We start from the raw sequence: 21,226 nt of genomic DNA on the forward strand, positions 1-21,226 counted from the left end.
GCAAAGCCCTGGGGCCCCCCTTGAGGGGGACGGCTGGGGTTCTCGAGCAGCTGAAGCTTCTCTGAGACAAGGCGACATGATGGGGGGAATTCCAGGCAGCCATCATGCATGGCCTGGGGGCTGCAAACTTCCCTCCATAAAGGGCCAGCTAGAGACCACGCGGGGCTCTGTGGGCCCTGCAGGCTCCGCTGTCCTGAGGCCTCAACTCTGCTGATGCAGAGAAGAGCAGCCATAGGTGATTCGGAGATATGTGGCAATGGCTCTGCTGCAGCAGGACTTTACTTATGAAAATAGGAGGTGGGCTTTGGGACTTGTCCTAGCTGGGCTTAGGAGCCCAGATCCAGTAAATTTGGGATTCAAAACCTGTCGGGTAGGAAAGAGAAAGGCAGTGGTGAAGCAGATTTATCTGTTCTACAGTGGCCAGAGCTGTGTGCCCTCGGGCAAGTCACTCGCCCTCTCTGGTTCAGTGAAATGGGAACATCACTTCTCCTCCCGAGTCATGAGGGTGAAAATGAGATGGAGCCCATGAAACCACCTGCACTGCGTTGTGCCCTTTGGGGGTCCTTGATAAAGCCCCCTTCCCTCTTTCCTATTTTATTGCCTGACTTGATCTGTAACAGGAAGCCACATGATCCCCTCTTTCCAGACGAGTGGTTTCAGGGTGCCAGAAGATTAGAATATCTGGCTTTCCACTCAAACAGGGCTCGGGACCTAGTTGCACCCTTAGCTCACTGTGGGCCTGGGGCACGGCTCGTGGCTTTTCTGAGCCCCAGTGTCCTCACCCGTGGGGTATCGGCGAAGACGAGCAGAGAATACCCGAGCCGTGCCAGCTCGTATTAGTGCCCATTAACGCCCGCCACCCTTACCCCCAGCTTCCTACATGCGCTCGTTTACGCACCCCGTGAGCAGTTACTGGCACCCCTTGGGCATACGCACAGGCCCTGGCACCGGATGCCGCCAGGGCCCTGCCCTGGAACGTCAAGTCTCGTGGGGAGGAGACGCCGTCAACGGCCGTGTGAGGACACGATGGCAGGGCGTGCCGGGCGAGAAGACAGGCGCGGGCGATGACGCGCAGCTCGGCAGGGACAGGGCCGTTGGGGAAGTCGCCCGACAGCCTAGCTGAGAGGGCAGCGGCCGGGCTCCTTCCCTGCCCCTGGCCCTGCCCGGCGGGGAGGACGGCTGGGCCCGAGGCCCGGTGCCCGAGGAGCGCCTCCGCCCGGCGCTTTGCTCGCACAAGTCCCGCCCGCCGGCCTGGCCCGGGCAGCGGGGAGGGGGGCGCTGGGCCTGCCGCTTGCCATGCTCGTCATGTCCGCACTCTCAGCTCCGGAGGGGAATGGCACCGGCGCTAACCACAGCCCTGCAGTCCTCCCCAGCTGGAATAAGACAACATCGGGCGGCGGAGCGCGCTCCTGGCCGAGGAAAAGCTTGTTTGCGCAACCTCCCTGGCTGTGAGGGCTCTGAAACAGAGGCCCCGGCGCCAGGGCCCTTCTGGACCATTCTCTCTGCGCGCGGGGACCGTGGCCTGCTGGGCCCTGAAAGCTGCTCGATGCCACCTCCCCGCTGGTTTGTAGCACGCTCGGGAAGGAAAGGACATAGCCGGGCCGGCTTCCTTCTCTCCGTGCCGGCTCTATTCACTCCCCCGCAGGCGAGGCGCTGGAGTGGCAGGTCGCCCACCGCGGGGGCGGGGGTCCTGAGAAATCCAATTCTTGTCCCATTGGCCTGGGGTGGGGGAACTGCCCTTTCAAAAGCACCTGTCTGGAGGGTGTCACGGTCATTGCCTCCTTGGGCAACTGTGAAAGTGACTCAGAGACCTGCCCCTTGCTGTCGATGCAATGGGGGTCCCAGGCAGCGAACCACGAGGGGACAGAGAGCGCCCTGTGACTACACCGGGCCCAGAGAGGAAGCGGAGGCTTCCGCCAGGGGAGGGGGCGCCGGGGGATTTCAAACAACGGGAACCAGAGGAGCCCCGAGCGTTTGGTGGAGGCGGTGGCCTCGGAAGGCAAGCTCTTCCGGTTCCAGGGCGCCAGTGGGGAATTGTCATCGCCACCGTGTGCCGTGAAGCACTGTGCCACGGGCTTGGCCCTGGCAGCGCCTGAGTTCAGACGGAGCCCCGTCCTGAGCCCTTCCTGCGGCCGGCTGTGCTCATTCCCATGTTCTCTGGTCAGAGGAAGGAGCTAGAAAGAGAAGGCCTGGGCGGCTGCGAGAGAGAGATGGAGAGAGAGCATGAGCCTCTCTGACCTGCGAGCAGCCAGTAGCCTGACTGGACTGGGATGCTAGGAAATCCGGGATGCTCTTGGCAGCCCAGGAAAGGAGTAATTAGTCCTCTGCCCTTTGGTTCTCGTTTGTGGAGAGGGAAAACAACAGTGGTGACGGGGAAATAATCCTCTGCCGAACGCCGGCCGGGCCAGGAGCTGCGCCATAAGCGCAGCGTGCCTCGTCTCGTTTAGGCCCCCCGTGGAGGCGGGCACCTTGTCCTGTTTTACAGGTGACAAGGCTGAGGCTTAGTGGTCCCCGGTCACAGAAGTGGTGTGAGGACACACAGTGGGTTAAAACTTAGGGGGAGCTGCACACCTCAGCTGTTACCAAGACGCAGGCCAGCAGGGCGGCCCAATGAAGGCCCGCGCCTTGACCCGGCCATTCAGTAGCTCGGTGCCCTTCGGCAAGGTACTAGAGCCTCAGTTTCCTCGCCTGCAGAGTAGGATCTCCTAGGATCCTGTAGGATTAATACCCTATGTGCAAGACTGCACACAGTACCAGGCCTGGCGTAAGGCTTAGCAGGTGAGGGTTGTTCTGGTAATAATAACCACTAGCATTAGCTACTTGAACCAACTGCACACGGAGCTCTCTCTCAGCCTTCCTGACCTAGACGCATCAAGGACTGGGGGTCGGCAAGAGGACGCTGAGAGAAGGCCGCTCGCTGGGCCCTGCATTCCATCTCCACGACCCCTCCCAGGCTGGCGCGGGTCTACTTGAGAAGCTGAGGCCCGGGGCTGGGCTGTCTCAGGTCACCAGCACTGATGGCTCTGGCCACAATGAGGGCAGTGGCCACTTGCCAAAGCACCATTCTATCTGCTCTGGCCACCTCCTGCTGACCCCGAGGGTGGCTCTGAGGCCACGGTGCCACCAGCAGGCTTCCTGCCAGGCCCTGCCTCTCAGTCCATGGCCCACATTCCACAGGGAGCCTTGTTGTGGCCTTGGCGCTTGGGCTGGGGGCAAAGGCAGGGATCCAGGGCCCCTGGGGGCTAAATGTCTTGCTGGCAGAGTTCGAGGCCAACATCAGACCCGGGTGGGGGCAACTGGGCATGGATCCCACCTGCCCTCAGAGACTGCCAGGACGTTGGGAGCTGTGAACAATGCAGATCTCGACACCAACATGCTAGGTATTTTTCACTGCAGGGAGGTGGCACGGGGGGAAGGGGCTCCAGCCTCTGGGGCAGGCGGCCAATAGCCCAGTTCTGAACAGTCAGGGCTGCCGTGGGCACATCAGTCAGCGGGGCAGCTAATGGGGGCGGGTACCCAAGAGCCCCATTGCGCGTGGGACACCCTGCACGCATCCCTCCCTCGTCCCACGCGGCATCGCTCTTCCTGGATTAGGGCAGGAGGCACCGTCGGCCTGGGAGCACGGGCAGCTGCAGCCACCCTGGCCGGTTCAAAGCCTGGTTCCACCACTTCCTACTGCTGCGCTCTCGGGCACATGGCTTCAGCCCTGGAGCCTAACCTGCGAACGGGGGTGTGCACAGGACCTGCCATCCAGGGCTGCAGGGGGTGTGGCGCTGGCCCGTGCTACGGGAAAGCTTCGCAGCTATCCTGGAAGGCGGGGCCGCAGCCATCCCCGTGTCACAACGAGGAAGCAGAAACCCAGTGGACGCGATGACTTGTCCCAGGATGCTAGCCAGGAAGGGACAGAAGCCAGGTCCTGGTGATGCTCGGCCTCCTAAGTTTCGGGAGTCATGACCTTTTAAAAGCTCTGAGGAAAGCAGATCTTGCGAGCGACACATGCAGGTGCTCCGAGGCTCACGCACACGCACGCACGTTTTATAACAAGCCCTAGGTGTCCACGGCCGCTCTGACATCATCACAGATGAGGACCCACGCAAAGTCCCACGGGCTCTGTGTTAACCCCTGCTCTGGACGGAACGTTCTTTTAGTTTCAAAGCATTAATATTTCTTTGGAAAAACAGGCTGTGATGATACAGTGGGTAGCTCACTTCAGAATCCGGCTGCCAAACTCCCAGGCCACTTTCCGGCTCCCTCTTCATGCACCAGGCAGGTGAGCAGCAGCTCGGAGGCCCGGCACTCAGCTGTGCCCACTACCGAGCCCTCCGGATGGCCGCACTGTGGGCGAGCGAGCCCTGCACACCGGCCGGCCACCTGCCACGGCGTCGGTGCGTGTCCTGACACCTGGGGTCTCCACATATGCGGGCACTCTCCGTTCGGGCCCCAGACCCCTGCCCTACCCTGTCCCTGGGAAGGCCGATCCCTGCTCGCTGGACGACTTGTCTCTCTGGTTTACAGAGGGGCTGGGCCAACGGGGCCCTGGCAGGAGACGGGAGGGAGGGACGAGAGCGAGCTCTGGGGGATGCCCCCCCCTCAAAGCCCCCAGCCAGTGGCTGACCCCAGGCTCCTGCCTCACCAGACTCCAGGGACACCACTTCCTCCCCCCGCCCCTTCGGGCCCTGGGTGGTAACAGCTCCCGCTACTGCTGGTCCCCGGGGGCCTCAGCACCCCCGGTTTGCTGGCTCAGCCCCCTCCACACCCCTCTACGAGGTGCCTGCTCCTCCTCTGAACCCCGGCAGGAACTGTTCCCTGTCGGGCCCCTGACCAGTCTGGCCTCGGCACCGGGGAAGGGTCTCGCTGTCCTGCATACGCCTGGCTAGCTCAGAGCTGACGTCCTTCCGGAACCTGGGGAGGCCAAGTTCCTTCAGAGGGACTCGAACCGAGCCAGAGCGCTTGGCTGCCAGAGCCTCAGCTCGGACACGCAGGGGCCGCGTCTGTAAGAGGGGACGAGCCCAGCCCAGCCCACGGGGCCCTCTGCGAGGACATGCTGCGTCAAAGGGCCACACGATGTTTCCGTCCTGAATGGCAATTCATTCCCTCCACTGCTCGGTGGGCTCAGGACGGCCAGGATGAGGGCAGGCGGGCATCGCATACCGCTCCACCCCAGGGCTAGGCGAGGCCAAGGCTGGCTTTAAGCAGCCTTTGTGCCCTCGTGCAGAGCACAGGGCGGTGCACTGCTGGCCGCCTGGAGCTCAGACCCGAGCGCTGCCACTGCTGGCCGAGTGGCCCTGGGCGCGTCCCAACCGGCACGCCTCGGATTCCTCGTCTGTAAAATGGAGACAGCGCTGCTTACGGCTGCTAGTGCTCCTGGGAAGATGAGACGCTGCCCGTCAGGGCCAAGGGGCATCTGATGCGCAGTGGTGCCTAATACCCAAGAGCCGCACGGCTCAGCGCCACCCTCGGCGGGCCTCGACGCCCTCTCTGTGAGATGGGGCTCACCGTGCCACCTCACGGGGCTGGCGGGGGCTGACGGGAAGGCGGAGGAGACGGGTCAAGCGAAGCTACCGCTGCGGTTACTGCTAATGCTCTACCTGCCTCTGCCGGGCCTGGGCTCGCGGCTGGCGAGGGGCCGTGCGGACGGCGCTCCCACAGGAAGGCGGGGGCGAGGCAATGGCGCCGTCTCAGGAACTCGATTTATTGAAGGGGGCTTCTCGGTGCAGACAGAACTGCTGAGCGCGCAGGCCGCGCCGGCCCCGGCGGGGGCTGGGGGGGGAGTCGGGGCCCTCCCCCGCTCCGGGGAGAGTCTCTTACACAAACATTTGCCAACGAGTGCATCTGGGCCTGTCGATGGCTGTCGATAAGGACAGGTTCTCTCCTGAGCCTCAGGATTTGGGGACCCGCTGCCCTGGGAGGTGGACTAGGTTTTCCGCCCTGGTTTCTCTGGCTGCAGACCTGCCTCTGCTTAGACGACCCTGCCCCAGCCTCAGATGGAGGGCCCGGCACCCGCCTGGCACTGTGCTCGGTGCGAGGGGGCCCACTGATGAGCTGATCCCTAAGAGGAGCATGCCAGTCTCCATGCCGAGGCGCAAGTCCAGTCAGGAGAAGAGACCACAAAGAGATAAATTACGACACAGTGGGGAAGTACAGGAATAATGGTGGGAGAGCAAAGGATGGAAGGCTTCCCGGAGGAGGTGCCACTGGAGCTGGGTCTTGCAGGCAGTATAGGCATTTGGCAGGCTACACAAAGTTGAGGGGCAAGGCAGTCTTAGAGGGAACAGCATATGCAAAGAGACAGAGTCCTGCCTGGAGTCTGGGGTATAAGGAGCTTGAGGAGGGGTATGGTTGGGGAGGAGAGATCAGACTAGAAAGACAACTGGGGGTGGGGCTGGTTCTTCTGATGCGTTTGGCAAGCCAAGCTCTGGCCAAAGGACCTCGATCTCGTCCCTAAAGGGAGTCTGGAGGCTTGAAGCACCCTGGGGCGAAGCACACTTAGAAGCCCTGCTTTTTAGCTCCAAACAAAACTGGGGAGGCCCAACAGAGAACTCATCTCCGTGAAGGACGTCCCCTGCCTCGTCCCCCACGTCCCCCCGAAGGTGCTGCCTGGCTTGGGAGGCTAGCACGGCTGGCTGGGGCAGGGAGCGGCCAGCTCAGGGCTCCAGGTCCTCGCTCCACACAGGCCTGTGCCGGGGAAGGCTTTGCAGCAGACGGGTCCACTGGCCCCCGGCTGACACCCCTGGCCTCAAAGGTGGCCTGAGGGGGAGGGAATGGAAGCATGGGTTAGCGGCAGGAGCAGGAAGGCAGCACGCTACCCCCAGCTGAGAGCACGCTGAGTGGGGGACGCTGCGCTGGGACTATCGAGCCCCTCTTCAGTCTGGCTTTCCGGGGCCGGTGGGAGAGGGGATGCATTCCCAGCGGGGTAAGGCTACTTCCTGGCCACTCACCGCTAAACCAACACGGTCCCAATGCCAGTAGCAGCCAGTGGCTGCCCCTTTTGCGGCTGGCCCAGAAACTAGCGTAAGCACTTCTGAGATGGCTGAGAGGAGCCTGGAGACAGCATTCAGGTGCAAGTATCCTGGATATGCCCAGCTTGGAGAGTGAGTGAGCAAGTGGAGGACAGCAAGCCCTTGCTGTGCCTGGGCCTCTTCTCACCTCCTTCCCTGACTCCCCAAATGGCCAGCTGCAGAAGCCCAGCTGTGCGGTCCACCCCCACCCAGCCCCTGACACCCCCCACCCCGACACTCCAACCCTGGGGGGAGTGGTCTTTGCACCTCTTGGCCCCCTGCCCCCTGCCTGGCCAGCTCTCTCAGGGGCTGGAGCGTCACCTCCGCAGAGAGGCCTTCCGGGGACCACCGCGTCAAGCAGGTGCTTCCACCTGCAGCCACGCCCTCCTGCGGTCCTAGGCTAGGACACCACAGGGCCTCAGGCAGCCTTTTCTGCGGAAGAAATGAATAACCAGCGAGGCCACGCCACGCCACGCCACCAAGGTGTGTAAGAGGTAGAACTGGGCCCTGGCAAGACGGACGGCATCCTCCAGCGGGGATCTTAGAGCAAAGCGTCCATCACAGTGGAATGGGGGTGGGGGCACAGTGTAAGGAAACTGGCAAGAGTGCAGTGTCTGGGCCACCACCAGGGGGAGCAGTTACCACCCTGGCCTGAGGCAGCAGGTTCTAGAGCCTGGACAGAGATGGGCGTGGGGAGGGGCTACTGGACAGGACTGAGCAGGGAGGGGGCCGGGGGACGAGCCCCTGACCTCACTGTCCTCTCTGACTCCCTGCTAGGCTCCCAATGACCCAACTTACCAGAAGCAGGGGGAAGGGCATCTGCGGGGGCTGACCATGCCGCTCGGCCCCCCTGGAGCAGAGCAGGGCAGGGCAGGTGGGGTGGGCCTGGAGGGCCGAGCTGAGGCCGGCAGCTCAGGGTTGGGGGGACACCCCCGGGCACCCTGCCCCCCAGAGCCCTTCAAGTCAAGGCCCCAGGGGCCTTCTCTGGCCATGAGTCACCCCGAGACACAATTCCCAGGTGACTGCACTGGGAGCCGAGCTGCTGCGGGTGGGGTGCTGCGCCCCGCTCTTACCGTGAAAGCGCTCAGCCGTCTTCCGCCGCAGGGCCTGCACGGTCACCTCCGCATCAGCCCACTCCAGGACCAGCCTGCGGCCGTACAGGTGGGTGCTATGGCACAGGGCGCTGAAGGCTCGCTGCAGGTGGGCGACAAGAACATGGCATGTGAGCGGAGCCTGAGTGCTGACACTCCCTGTCCTGCCTTCCGTCCACCCCGTCTCGAATCCCAAGGCCCAGGTTCTCGCCCCGGTGACCTCAGACCACGGCGAGGGCTTGGGGAGCCACTGGCGCGGCTGTTGAATTAGCAGGTCGTGTTCCCAGGGAGAGGACTGCAAGCGACCAAGCAGTCGATACACCCGCCGTCTGGGCCTGTGATGGGGGCCCTGGCTGGGGCGGGCGTCTCACTTCCCACGTTCAAGTCCTGTCCCTGGAGGGTGACCCTGTAGTGCGGCTCGCCTCACACCTGGCTGGCAGCGGCAGTGGCCACATAAGCAAGCCGGGCCCTGCCTGGCCGCGCGAGCATGACCCACAGGCCCCTCGTGCCCTTGGTGGCGTTTCCCTCCTCTGCTGAGCCTGGCCCGTCTCTCCCTAGAGTCTGTCCCCTCTGTTTCCACTGCCCCCACCCCAGGCCCAGCTGCCCTCTCCCCGTCACTCAGCAGCTTGGGGCTTCGCACATGCTGTTCCCTCTCACGCCCTCACTGTTCCCCCACATCCACAAGGTCTACTTCCCGCTTCGTTGTTCCGGGTAACAGCTCTATCGGGATACAGCTCACATAATTCACCATTTAAAGTGTATGGTTCAGGTTTTGGTACAGTCGCAGAATGGGGCAGCTGTCATCACAATCGATTTTAGAACGTCATCACCCCAGGGGAGACCCCTGTCCCATCGGCAGTCACTCCCCCCTGCTGCCCCCCAGATCTGGCAACCACTCATCAGCTTCCTGTTGTAGACGTTTCACAGAAATGGGTCACAGTACATGGGCTCTAAGGACCAGCTAGTTCCCTCAGATGCGGTCAGGGCTCGAGTGGAGCAGTGCTGCACCCTGAGAAGCCCTCCCTGGCTCGCCCGGCACCTGCCCAAACGCTCCCAGGGCGCCCTGCAGCCCAGAGCCTGGACGCTGACTCACCCTGCCCCGGCGGGCCTTGGGCCCTGCTGCTTCCTGCCTCCCAGCCCCTGGGCAGTGACATAAATCCCACCTGTAAACTAGGAATATTAATAGGACTCTCCCCGAGGGGTCTAAGGAAGATGAAAAAGAGCTAACGGAGAAAGTGCTGACGGTGCGGGCCAGAGCGGGCACAGCCCGCGTCGGCTCTCGCTGCTGCGCTGGGGCCAGCACGCCTGCACTTCTTTCCTGCGGGGAGATGACTCCGTAAGGGTGGGTTTGAGGAGGGCCGGGCACAGGCACTCGGGGCTCTGGAGCATTCCAGAGGCCCAAGAAGCCTTTCCCTCCACTTCTGAGGTGCAGAAAGCTGGTGTGAGCAGAGGCGCTGGGGTGCTCCAGGGCTCCTGTAAACCAGGACGGCTCTGGACTGCCATCAACCCACTCTGCCCTCTGGGCCGGGGGTTCGCGGGAGGTCTCCTGTCTTGCTCTGAGCCTCAGTTTCCTTCTCTGTAAAACGGGACTCACTGTGGGACTTCCACAGGGGACGCTGTGGCTGGCACCCAGCAGACATGCAGGAAACAGCCCAATCCGAAAAGCCTGGGAGGAAGGGAGGTGGGACGTGCATCTTCTAAAAACTCGATGTGTGGCCAAATTACAGAAATGCTGTGTTCTCTGTGCTTTCCAGAGAAGGGCCGGATGCAGGACACTTTTCCTTTTCTTTTTTTAAACTTTAATTTTTAAAACTCTGACTGCCAGCAGAGCCTCTGTGCTTTTTTTCCACACAGATATAAAAATGCATCTGGACTCTGAGCCGAAACGGTCCAGTCAGAGCTTTAACACGCGGCGCTCTCAGCTGGCGGGGCAGGGAGGTGGCTGGGCTGGGGAGCTGGGGTTTGCGTTGGGGAACAGATTGGTGGGGAGTGCGAGGTGGCCCGAGTTCCATCCTGGGCCAGGGTCTCTGAGGGGCTGTGGTCCTGGGGACATGGGGGTGGGGGGGACAACCCCGAGGTGGCACCCTTAGAAAAAGGGAACGGCAGAGGCTGGGACAGAAGCCCAGGCAAGATGTCTCAGCCATGGCCTCTGGGCCTTGGGCGGACCTTGGCTTTCCTCTGACCCTCGGAACCCCCTTGTCCGTGTCTGTGCCTTAGAAATCTGGGTCAGGGCTCCTTCCCTTCAGGAGTCGCTAATATTCTCTCTTGCAGCTGCTCTCTCCCGTGACCTCTCACACATTCTCACCTGCCTGCCCTGGGCGCCCCCTGGTCCCCACTGCACTAGTCTCTCCTTGGAGGGGTTTCTCCCTGCAAGAGGCAACGTGGTACACAGGTGGAGACTAGGGGCTCTGGAGCTGGGCTACCTTGGTCCAAGTTCTAGCTCCACCCGATCCTTGCTGTGTGGTTTTGGGCCGGCTGCTTAACCTCTCTGAGCCTGCTTCCTCAGGTGTGAAGGATGGGTAGCAGCAAAGAGCCTCAGAGGATCCAATGAACTGTTAAGTCCAACATTTAGAGCACTGCTCGGCCCATAGTAAGTCTCACTATAAGTTGGCTGTTATTACTATGTGTGTCCTTGACTTCCCATTATCACGCTCAAGTTCAGCAACAATGGTAGGCAGGACACAAAAGATCTTTTGTACGTGATGTTAGAGCACAGTTATGCGGCTCTCCAAAAATAGCAGTTACCCTCCCTGGTTCTAGTGCCCGCAGGTTACTAGGAAATCGGGTTGCGTTCCCGAGCGCCCACTGCCTTGGTGGCTAGGATGTGGTGGCCTCCAACTGTCGCTGGTGGGGCGAGGACCGTGATTCGAGGCTAAAATTGGCCTTGGATAATCCAGAATAATTACGTTTCATTAAAAGCGTAATGAGTGAGCGTGTTATATTTGAGGAGGCCTAGGAGGCTCCGGAAGGGGAGGGGGGGCGACCCAGCCCCGGGCCTCGGGGGACTCCTGGGGGGGCCTGAGGCCCACCGGCAGCTTCCTCCCGGGGGTCTGCCCACACTTGCTCCCGCTGAAATGCGCCCCATCCGCTCCCCACCTTTTCATGAACCTCAGCCCCCCTACAGGGCACCTCTGCCAGGAACGGCCCCCGGGCCTTGTTCAGCACTGGGCGCTCGGGGTTCAGCACGAGGCCGGGCGTCCAGGCCCCGCTCCTGCTGCCCGTTTCCTGACCCTGGAATAAAGGGCCTTCTTCTCATCAAGGACCACGGGCCACTGGTTCCTCGGTCCACTCCCGAGGACAGCCCGCCTCTGCCCGTGAGCGAAGGGGAAGCTGCAGCACTGGCCAAGGGGTGCCTGCAGGCCAGTGTCCCCCTTGCTTTTCCTTCCGGCCTTGTACATCCCCTCCCCGAGTCTTTGTCATTTCCCTCGTGGCCTGGGAAGGGCTGCTCTCATCACAGAAGGCCTGCGGGTGGCCTGGGAGGGCGGGCACTCTCTTTGTGACTCTCAGCGTGGTGCTCAGGGCCGAGGGTGCTCCATAAACCGTGCAGGGGTGGGCTCGGAGTGTGAATTCCCGGAGGGTCCGGCACGCGTGCCTGCGGGTTGGGGCAGAATGTGAAGCCGGTCCCGGCTGGAGATGGGGGGCTGGCTTAGACCGCCGCCACGGCCCCCTGCAGACGGCAGGAAAAGGAGCACGCCACATCCCGAGAGCTGACTCCCCCCCCCCCAAGAGCTGACCCCCACCAGCCCCGTGCTGGAGGAGCTGACTCCCGTCCCCTGCCCCCCGCCACGCTCCTAGGGGCTACCCAGCAGGGCTCCCTGGCCCCCTAGTTTCTGCTTAGATTCAGCAAATGGGAGGCGCCAGTGAGAAAGCGGAAGGTGGGGAAGGAGCTGAGCTGTCTTTCCTAGCTCCCTCCCTCCCTCCACTTCACAACCGCAGCACCTGCCGGCGGCCCCTCAAGTAACACCCCCAAGTGTGCCTCCAGTTAGAGGGAACAGCTCCCCACCGTTGCTGGTGCCTGGGGCTGCACAACCCTTGTAAGTCACCCTGTAAATAACGTCTTCCTTAAACTCTCTTTAGACCACCTGGGGGAGATTCTGTTTCCTGCCCCAGCCCTGCCCCACACTGCTGGCCTAAGCCCCTTGCCTCGTGGGGCAGATGGACCCCTGCTCCAGGCGGCGTGTCTCCAAGACGCCTCGGCAGGTCCAGCCCTCAGAGCTGCCCCCACCACCCGGTCTCCAGCGCAGCAGCCCTGGGGGCACAGCTCCTCGAGGCCCTGCAGCCTAAACCACCCACTATGGCCCGGGAAATCTAGGCCTTGGTCTCCTGCCACCTGCCCTGAATTTCCCTGGAAGGAAAATGGCTAAAGTGGACAGGCTGCCATGCCGCTGGCATGACTGTGACCAGGCCTGGTGCCTTCGTCAAGGGCAGGGAAGGCCACCGGCCCCACTCTGGGCCTGAACGTCTACATCACTTCCCAAAACGGACCTCTTCCGCCCAGCGACAAACCCGTCAAAGCCCGCAGCAGGACTCCCGGCGGCCCGTGAGGCCGTGAAGAACTGCCCAGGGCCACGTCCTGCCCTAGACTCCAGTCCTGGGCTCTGAGCCCCTCAGCTCCCCAGGGAGAGGCTGGAAACTGAGGAGCAGACGCTAAATCCAGCTGAAAGTGGGAGATGCCAACCTGTCCCAAGCCATCTGTGTACCCCAAAGCCGGGGTCCAGCCTGACGGAAGCTGGCCAGGGAGGGAGCATGGCGACTGAGCAGAGGGCACCCAGGAAGTGGGACCTGGCTGGCCCGCTAGGGACCTGGGCCTTTCTCTGGGCCACAACCTGTGGGCCTGCTGTCTCTGGGATACAAATGTGAAGCGGGAGGGCGGGAGGGTATTTTGTGTCCTCTCCTCCCTCTCAGCGTGCTCCCAGAGACCCTTAAGGGAGCTCTTGGCAAACCCTGCCGGCCGCGCTGGGGTTCCACAGGGTGAGCTTGTGCCTAGACAAGTCGAGCTTTTTGCAAAACACTGGACGGCTCCTGCCGTGGACTCTCCTTTAGCACCTCAGTCCTTTCTAGAAGGGAAACCATGAAGCTGACAGGGAGGCCTAAAAGAAACCACCAGGTGTATACTCAGGGCACCTGAATCTCCTGACTGCCCATGTGACAGCCAGGCCCTGAGCCTCAAAAGACTTGCAACTCCTACACTCTGATTTATTGGACTTACCCCACTCAGCTAACATGGAGACAAAGAAGGTCAACCACCACACCAGGGAGCCAAGAGTGCCTACAACTGCAAGCTGGAGAACCGCATCCATCACCCATGTGGAATCTGAGCCCCCTCTCAATGTAGAGTTGGAGTGGACATCACTATCCCAGGGTCCACAGGATGGAGGAATAGAGTATGGATTAGAGCGGGCTTACTGATATTCTACTATGGAACTATTGTCATTAGTTATGGAAGAAACTGTAGTACTGATGTGGAGAGTGGCCAGGGTAGCTGTTGAGGGTAGGGAGAAGGAAGAAGAGATATGATGTGGGGGCATTTTCAGGACTTGGAGCGGTCCTGGGTGGTACTGCAGGGACAGATGTTGGACATTGTATGTCCTACCACGGCTCACTGGGTGGACTGGGGGACAGTGTAAACCATAATGTAAACCACTATCCATGTGGTGCAGCAGTGCTCCAAAATGTATCCACCAAATGCAATGAATGTCCCATGATGATGAAAGAGGTTGTTGATGTGGGAGGAGTGGGGTGAGGGGGGTGAGCGGTATATGGGACCTCATATTTTTTGAATGCAACATTAAAAAAAAAAATAAAGAGAGAAAAAGAAAAAAAAAGAAACCAACAAGGGCCCCTTTCCAGGCGGTGGTGTCTAAAACCCTCAGACTCCTCGTTCATTCTTTTGTTCACTCACTCACTTGCTCAGCAAGATCCAGTTCAACCTGACGTCACTGGAGGAAGCACAACGAGCAAGACACTCAAAGAGGATGAGTGAAGGTGAGATGGCAGCTCCGACCTCTAGAAGACGGCGACCCCTCGTGAGGTGCAGACCAATGGGCCAGCGGAAGGGGTGACGGAGCTGGGCACAGTGCCTGGTCCCGCCACTTCCTGCCCAGTGTCCTGGTGAGTCCTTGCTTCCTCCAGGTCGCCCTCCCAGGGCCGCTGGGTAGATGACACTTATTCACTTAACCCAGCATCTGGTGCGGGCCCAGTTCACCGTACCCGGGGTTGTCAATTGCGGATCTTTTTTTTTTTTTTTTTAATGAAAGTTGCCGGAAGGAAGAATGGTTGTCCGGCTCAGTTGGGATTTTTAACTTTGATAACTTCAAATGAAATGAGGGCTTTGGACCCCAAGTCCTTCCCACTGCAGAGAAGGCTCAGCTCCTCTGGCTCTGCCCCGGGACGGAGTGAGGAGGCTGCGCTCCCCACAGACACAGGACACGGTCAGCAGAGGGGCGTCTGCTGCTTGCCCTTGGCCTTGAAGGAGGCTCCCTGCTGGTCTGTGTTGTCCTCCTCCAGGGCCTCTGCCCCAGAACCCTGCGGGAGCTCAGCCGTGAAAGGCAGGGGTTCCTGCGCACTGCCTTCTGGCCCTGGGCTCTCACGACAGGATGAGACCAGCCCTCCCAGGCACATGTCCATACCCTTGCCAGAATTCCCGGAGTCTGCTCCCTGCTACAGAGAACAACAGATGTCCGTGCTTCCCCCACAGCCTCCGACCTGCCGTTGCTCCTCCGACCGACATGCTGAGCCCGGGCAGGGGTGCTGGGGACAACACCCAGGCGCCGCCCTCCTCTCCGTGGGGATGGTCCTCTCTCCGGCCCTCGCACCCAGCCTCACGGTGTGCTGAAGACACTCGAGGACTGTTCTCTGGGCTCACCGACACCTGAGCAGGTGGAGGCCACCCCTGCCCTCAAGAGGCTTGGGCTGGCTCTCCCGATACCATCCCCGCTGCCCGTCTTGTTTGGGCAAAACCTGCGAAACGCAGGCGACAGGCACTGGAGAACATTCCGCGATGGGTCCAGAGCAAGTCCGTCGAAACACCCGATGCCACCCTAACCCGGGCGGGCCTGGGTGACTCGTCCCCATCGTTCCCTCCGCCCAGTCCCTTGGCGACTCGGAGAAGTGAGGGATGAGAAAGGATAAATTAACGGATGCGACCCTACTATTAAAGCTGCAGTTGTTTACCGCAGTGAGAAGAGCTCTGCCTGCCAACGCAAACAGCCATCACGTCTCCCACCGCCAGCTCCCCCCGAGTGTTTATTTAAGCCAACACATTGCTCTGCTAATTGGATAACATTCCATGTGAAAATAGACCTTTTAAAACAACAGCAGTGGCGGCAAATAAAAACAGCTGCAACTGCAAAAGTACAAAGGAGTGGGAGCGGCAGGCTCGGGTTAAAAAAAAAAAAATTAAAGGCACATACATGGGGAAAAAACGAGTAGTCTGCTTTTTGGGCTGCAAGTCCATTCTGCTTGTTCTCTCTTCCGGGTCACCCTCCCATTCTTCCTCCACAAGCGGCTTGGTCGGGTAGAGAGAGAAGGCGGTGGCTTCTAAGCAGAATCCCAGGGGCTAGTGGTGGCCTTGCAGCCAATGGGACGAACACGTCTGGCTGGGAATCTCTAGTTCACCTGCCCAGGTGACATGCTGTTGCCGCTAAGGTGATGCGGCCCCTCGGGCCTGGGTGGGCTGAAACGTGTGTGCTGGGCGGGCCCAGGGGGATGCCCACTCCTCCTTTGAGAGCCGAGGGCATCGACTTGATCCCCCTCCAAACTCTTTCTGTTGGGGAGGCCTCTTGGTCAGGAGGGAGGGTTGGGGGGTGGAAAGAAGAGGGGGCTGCCTCAAAGCTGGGCACAGAGCTGGCTCTCCATTTAGGTGAATAAATGAATGACGGAAGTGAGGAACACCAGAATGCGTGGGTTTGGGAATTAGATTGACCTGCCCGGGGAGTCCAGCTCTGTGGACACTGGCCACGTACCCGAGGCAAGGGCTGGTTTTCTGGTCTGTCAGATGGCACCCGACTCCAGTGGCCTCTGAGGACTGAAAATGAGGGGCGTGATCGCCCAGCACCGTTCCTGCCAAAGATGGGCTTCCAGAAGTTGATGCCTTTTACTCTATCCACCCAAAGATACCACCGTCTGCTCAGAAACATCACCGTGGCCCAGAGAACCGCGTGCCGCCTGTGGCTCCAGCCTGAGGGCACGACCCTCCATCAGCAGGCCCTTGCGGCCTCGGCTGCCTATCGCATCCTGTGCTGCCCCTGGCTTCCCGCACCGGCCTTGGCCCCCTGCTTCCCACCAGAACCTGCCGGAAGGGTCTCTGAGAAATGCCACTGCCACACCTAGAGCTGTAGGGGGACTGACAGCTACTGTCGGGGACAACAGGGTGGATGAAACGTCCCCGGCTGGGGGGACCCGCCGGCTGTCGGCCCGGCCTCCCGCGGGCAAGCGGGACTACGGTGGTGGTGCCTGAGATGAGGGCACAGGGCCCGTCCTGCCCCGGCCGCTGCACCTCCTCAGACGCCAGGCCGGCGCCGGGGCTTCCCATCAGCTCACGGCCGTGATGCTAGAGAGATGGCGCTGAGCGGAGGTGCAGAGAAGTCGGGCAGGGGCCTGCAAACCCCCCGCCGGCAACCAGGGGCTGTGGCGAGGCCTGGAGGACAGAGCGCGTGCGGCGGCACGGCGTGGGCAAAGCAGCGGGGGTGGTAGGGGCCGCGTGTGTCTCGGTCAGTCGCCTGGTTACTCGACCATCGCGGAGCTGCTCTCCAGGAGCCCCTTTCCAGTTTAGGGGTGTGTGTGCCCCAAAGGGGCCTGGCGGACAAGAAGGCTGTCCACGTGCGAGGTGGAACGGGGGCCTCATGGAGCAGGGTCGGGGGGTGCCGAGGCGCTCGGTTTAGGGGCAGTTGTGGGTTCAGGGCCACAGCAGAGGCTGGGGAGTTGAGGGGTGGCCTTCAGGTCCAGGAAGGCCCTCGCCCTTCTCTGCTCTGCCAGCCAACAGTGAACTGGCTGGTGCAGGAAAGAGCACTGTCCTGGGAGTCAAGCGCCAGCCTCTGGTAACACTTTCCAGCGCATGGCTCTCGAGTCCGTTTACCCTCCTAATATTGACCTGCCCCTCCCCTCCACCTTTCCTTCCCCTTCCCCCCGATGACGGCTGGGGCCCCACGGGAGGCTCGGGCCTTCTGGCTGGACAGGTTGTTTGCTGGACGCCTGAAGCAGCAACCGACTCTCACCTTCACCGAGGGCCCCTGGCAGCAAGTGGGATGAAAGTCTCGGTGAGGACGGGTCAGGTCGGCGGAACCTCTGTCCTCGGGAGGCCACCTTCCCTGGGAGCTTCAGACGGAGGGGAGTGGTCGGGGGAGCCTGCCTGGAAACGGGTCACAGCCCTGGATCCGTGCCCACTCCCTTCTGCCCAGGTAAGAAAGAGCCCTAAGGGTTTGCCCTCAGGGTCTCCTCCAGCGTGGCACTCTCTTCGGGTGCGTGCCACCCTCGCACTAACTAGGTTTTATGGTGCCCAACTTCCCGCTCGCCCACCTGCAGCAGGCAGGGTTCTGCGGGTCAGTGGAGATGCTCAGGAGACAATAAAGTTCTTTAGACATTCCTGGAGAGGGAGAGCGGCCTCCTTGGGAAGGGAAAAGGGCACGGGGATCCATGCAGCAGGGATGTGCCGTGCTGACAGAAGATGGGGTTCGGACGGGATGAAATGGGGCAGGGGGAGAGGCTGCTCGTCGCAGGGTCGCCAGCCCGAGGGGCAGGTAAAGCCAATCACTAGGGGGTGGGGGAGCCCTTGCCGTTCCCCCGGAGCCCAGAGTCCAGGCTGGGGCAGCAAGGAGGGGGTAGCTGCCACCTCCGGGAGGCCCTGGAGAGCTACGCGGGGCTTTGGAAATACCTGCAGCGCAGCCTCTGGGCTGGGGGCTACCTGTTGGGATGTTTGCGAGCTCCACCACCACACGCACTTTGCCTCGCCTACCTGAGAATCCACCTTCTGGAAGGTTCCGACGACCCCAAATAACGAGACTGTACTGATGGTGACGGGGCGACGGGGATGTGGAACTCCAAGGCTAGGCGCCCAGGCCTGGCCCCTTCTAGCCCTGGGAGCTGCCTTAGTTCTGACACCAGCCCTGGCTCTGGAGCGGAGCGGCTGCATTCAGAAGACGACTCCCGGCCGAGGACACTGCAGCCTGCTCCCTCTGCCTGCTCCCCACCCCTCCTTGGTTTCAGATCGCCACTGTCCTCCCCTCCTCCCCACTGCTGTTCATGGCCTGGAGCAGATCGGAGACCAGGAGGAACCAGCGGGGCTTGGCGTCGCCTGAGACGTTTCCTAGGGAGGGGTGGCTCTGCCCTTTCCTCACGTGGGAACCTGGGGCACAGGGCAGAGATGGTTCCATGCCCTCCCTGCCCAATCCCCCCGGAACCCGGCACCCCCTGCTCTGTTGACAGAGCCCTGGAACGTGTGTGGCTCCAGGGACAGATGGAGCTGAAGGACCTGGGCCAGCGGAAATCGGTAGGGGACAGCTCCCTTGGGGCAGCAGGTGCTCGGCGCCAGCACCCTGTGAGGAGAGGTGCCCTTATGGGTCCTGACTTGCCAACGAGGAAACCAAGGCGCAGAGCAGGGCCTGCTGTTGGTGACACTTGCGCTCTGTGCAGCTGCCCTCCCGGCCTCCTTCCGAGCTGACACAGGGACCCCAAAGAGGCCTGGCCTACTGGGGTGCTTGAAGGACTTGGGCCCGTTGCACGCAGAGCCCACTGCCCCCATTGTCGCTGATGGGGGACAGGGGAAGGCTGCCAACCGGGAGGAAGGAGGAACAGATGTCCCGACAGACATGGCCACGTGTCAACAAACAGGCACTTGAGCTCAAGACACTGAGACGTGCCCGTGAGGACAAAGGTGGCCAGCAGGGTTCCCCGAGGGTCCTGGGAGCGCCCGCCCTGCCTGTGCAGTTCCCAGGCTCACAAAGGCTGCAGCCGCGCCCCTGAAGAGCCGCCATCGGCTCCGCACAGCTGACCTGCCCACAGGCCCCTTGCCACACTGACTTGCAGCAGGCCAAGGGGTGCGGCATCTCGGCTGAGAGGGAAGGCACTGCCCGCGGCTCCCCAGCTTGCTGAGGAGCCCCCGGCGACGGCCCACGCCCTCCCACCGTGCAGCGCCACCGCCACCTTCCTGTGAACCTGACCCGGAGCACGGCGCTACGAGGGGCAAGGTGGAAGTTACAGATGGAACCCTGTTCACCCAGCTGGCGCCCCAAAGCTGCTGCTGGGCTGGATGAGGGCCCTGCTCCCCGTCAAAGAACGAAGCCCTGCCAGGCTGCAGGGAGCCTGAACTCAGTGCAGCTGCCTGGCTGCCAACACAGAAGGCGTTCCGCCTGGAAGGAGCCCAGGGCCCGGCCACCCGCCCTGGGACCCGGCACGAGCCGGCGCTCCCAGCCAGCGCGGAAAGCAGTGCAGCCGTGCTCCCTGGCTGCTCTCGGGGGCCTTCTGGCCGCCCCACAGCTCCTCCCACGTCTCCTCCACAGACCCGCCGGCCTGCGGGGATCCCCTGGACCGAGAAAGCTCCTGGCTGACCGCAGAGCCTGGGAAGCACGCTCGCTTCCCCCGGGTGCACCCCGGGCTCCTGCAGGGACATGGGGAGGGCCTAGAGACTACCCCCGCCTCCACACGGGCAGCCGGGCTCTTCCCCTCCAGGCACGCTGCGCAGGTAAGCAGGGCCCGGGGAGGAGAGATGGCGTGTGGGGTGGCGTTCCCCACTGGTCCAGAGGTCTCGCCGCTTCCCCTGCAGAAGGCCCCGGGAGCAGCTTCCCACACAGCCCGAGAGGAGGGCACGCGCAAAGAGGGCGCTGTGGTCTCACCTTGGCGTCCTGTTTGGTGAGGAAGTCGACGAAGCCGAACCCTCTGTGTGTGCCCGTCCCGGTCATCTTCTTTGGCAAGCGGACCGTCTTCAGCTCCCCGAAGGTGCTGGAAAAAAGGCAGCAGTTTAGGAACCGGGGTCTGCAAAGGGGGGTGGGCGTGCGGGTCTTACTCTCTCATGTGAGCCCCTTCGGGTGAGGCGTGCACACTCATGCCAGCTCCACCAGCAGCAGGGCAGGGCCAGAGCGATCGGGGAATTTCCGCTCGCTCTCTGACAGGTGGAGCGCGCACCAGGTCCTCGCCCTCCAGGCAGGCCCAGGTCGGGGAGGCAGTGGGCCAGGGGCAAGGGGCTGCTCCTGCTCGCGTGCAAGCCGGGGCTGCGGGCGCGGGGTCAGCGAGGTCCCCTGACCTTTCAACTGGCTTCCCCATCTGAGCCGAGCGCACAGTGTGCCGGGATGGAGCCCCTGCTCCCCGACCTGGCCGGGAGACTCTTCAGGGCTCAGCCCCGACGACGTGCGGCTGCTCCGGCTGCCCCCCCAGCCCCGTGCCCCCGCCCTCTGTGCTTGCTTTCTGATATCTTCTAAGCCAGAGTCAGGCGGAGCTCCGGGGACAAAATGGCTTGGCTCTTCCTGACAGGGATCAGGCAGGTAAACACGGTCTCGGACCACCCCCCGGCCCCTCCTCTCCTTCCCTCCTGGTTCAGCCTTTGAGAAATTCTAGGACAAAGGGATCAGCCTTCCCCCGCCCCCCCCGGGGCCTCCTGTGCCTTTCCAGCTTCCCTCCCCAACCCCTTCCTAATGTCCGTTTATCAAATACATATGCACAAACGGCTGCCAATAAATATTTAACGCATGTGGCATCTGAAGAGTGGTATTGTTTTACTTGAAAATCTGCACGCACTTGTGGGTGCCGGGGCATGCACGTGTGCACACACGCACACACACACACAACGGTCTAGGATGCTCCAGGGCCCAAGGCCGATTGGGTAAAAATCACAGTAAAGGCCGTAAGCTCTCGTGAAATGATATAAGCTAAATCCGAGGCGTTAACCTGTAGCCCTGCCAGCATGACCAGGCATCTGCCAGCCCAATTTCCGAAGGCAGGACGGTGTGTAAATGCAGCGTGATGAAGCCTCAAAATGAATCTGCACGTCTCCTCGGAGCTCTCCCCAGCAGCCCCGCTCCCCCCTCCCGGGGCGCTCCGCCTCTTCCATGCAGGCACCGAGGAACCGCGCTGGCAACAAGGCAGCTCCCGGGGAGGGCAAGGCAGTGCCGGGGAAGGGGGCAGAGCCCTGTCAATCTTCCTCGGACC

At 61.9% G+C, this 21,226-nt stretch overlaps 1 protein-coding gene across 2 annotated transcripts in view; it reads right to left on the minus strand.

The window, feature by feature from the left end:
• Window positions 1–21,226, minus strand: part of RBM19 (RNA binding motif protein 19) — a 133,093-nt gene that overhangs the window by 31,498 nt on the left and 80,369 nt on the right. For both annotated transcript variants that reach the window (XM_058281408.2, XM_058281407.2), the window contains exons 22-23: window positions 19,918–20,023; window positions 8,072–8,192 (exon numbers count right to left, since the gene is read on the minus strand). In XM_058281408.2, the coding sequence (XP_058137391.1) occupies window positions 8,072–8,192; window positions 19,918–20,023 (227 nt within the window). The remainder of the gene's footprint in view (window positions 1–8,071; window positions 8,193–19,917; window positions 20,024–21,226) is intronic.

The sequence above is a fragment of the Dasypus novemcinctus genome, chromosome 19, assembly GCF_030445035.2.
Source record: "Dasypus novemcinctus isolate mDasNov1 chromosome 19, mDasNov1.1.hap2, whole genome shotgun sequence".
Taxonomy (NCBI): Eukaryota; Metazoa; Chordata; class Mammalia; order Cingulata; family Dasypodidae; genus Dasypus; species Dasypus novemcinctus.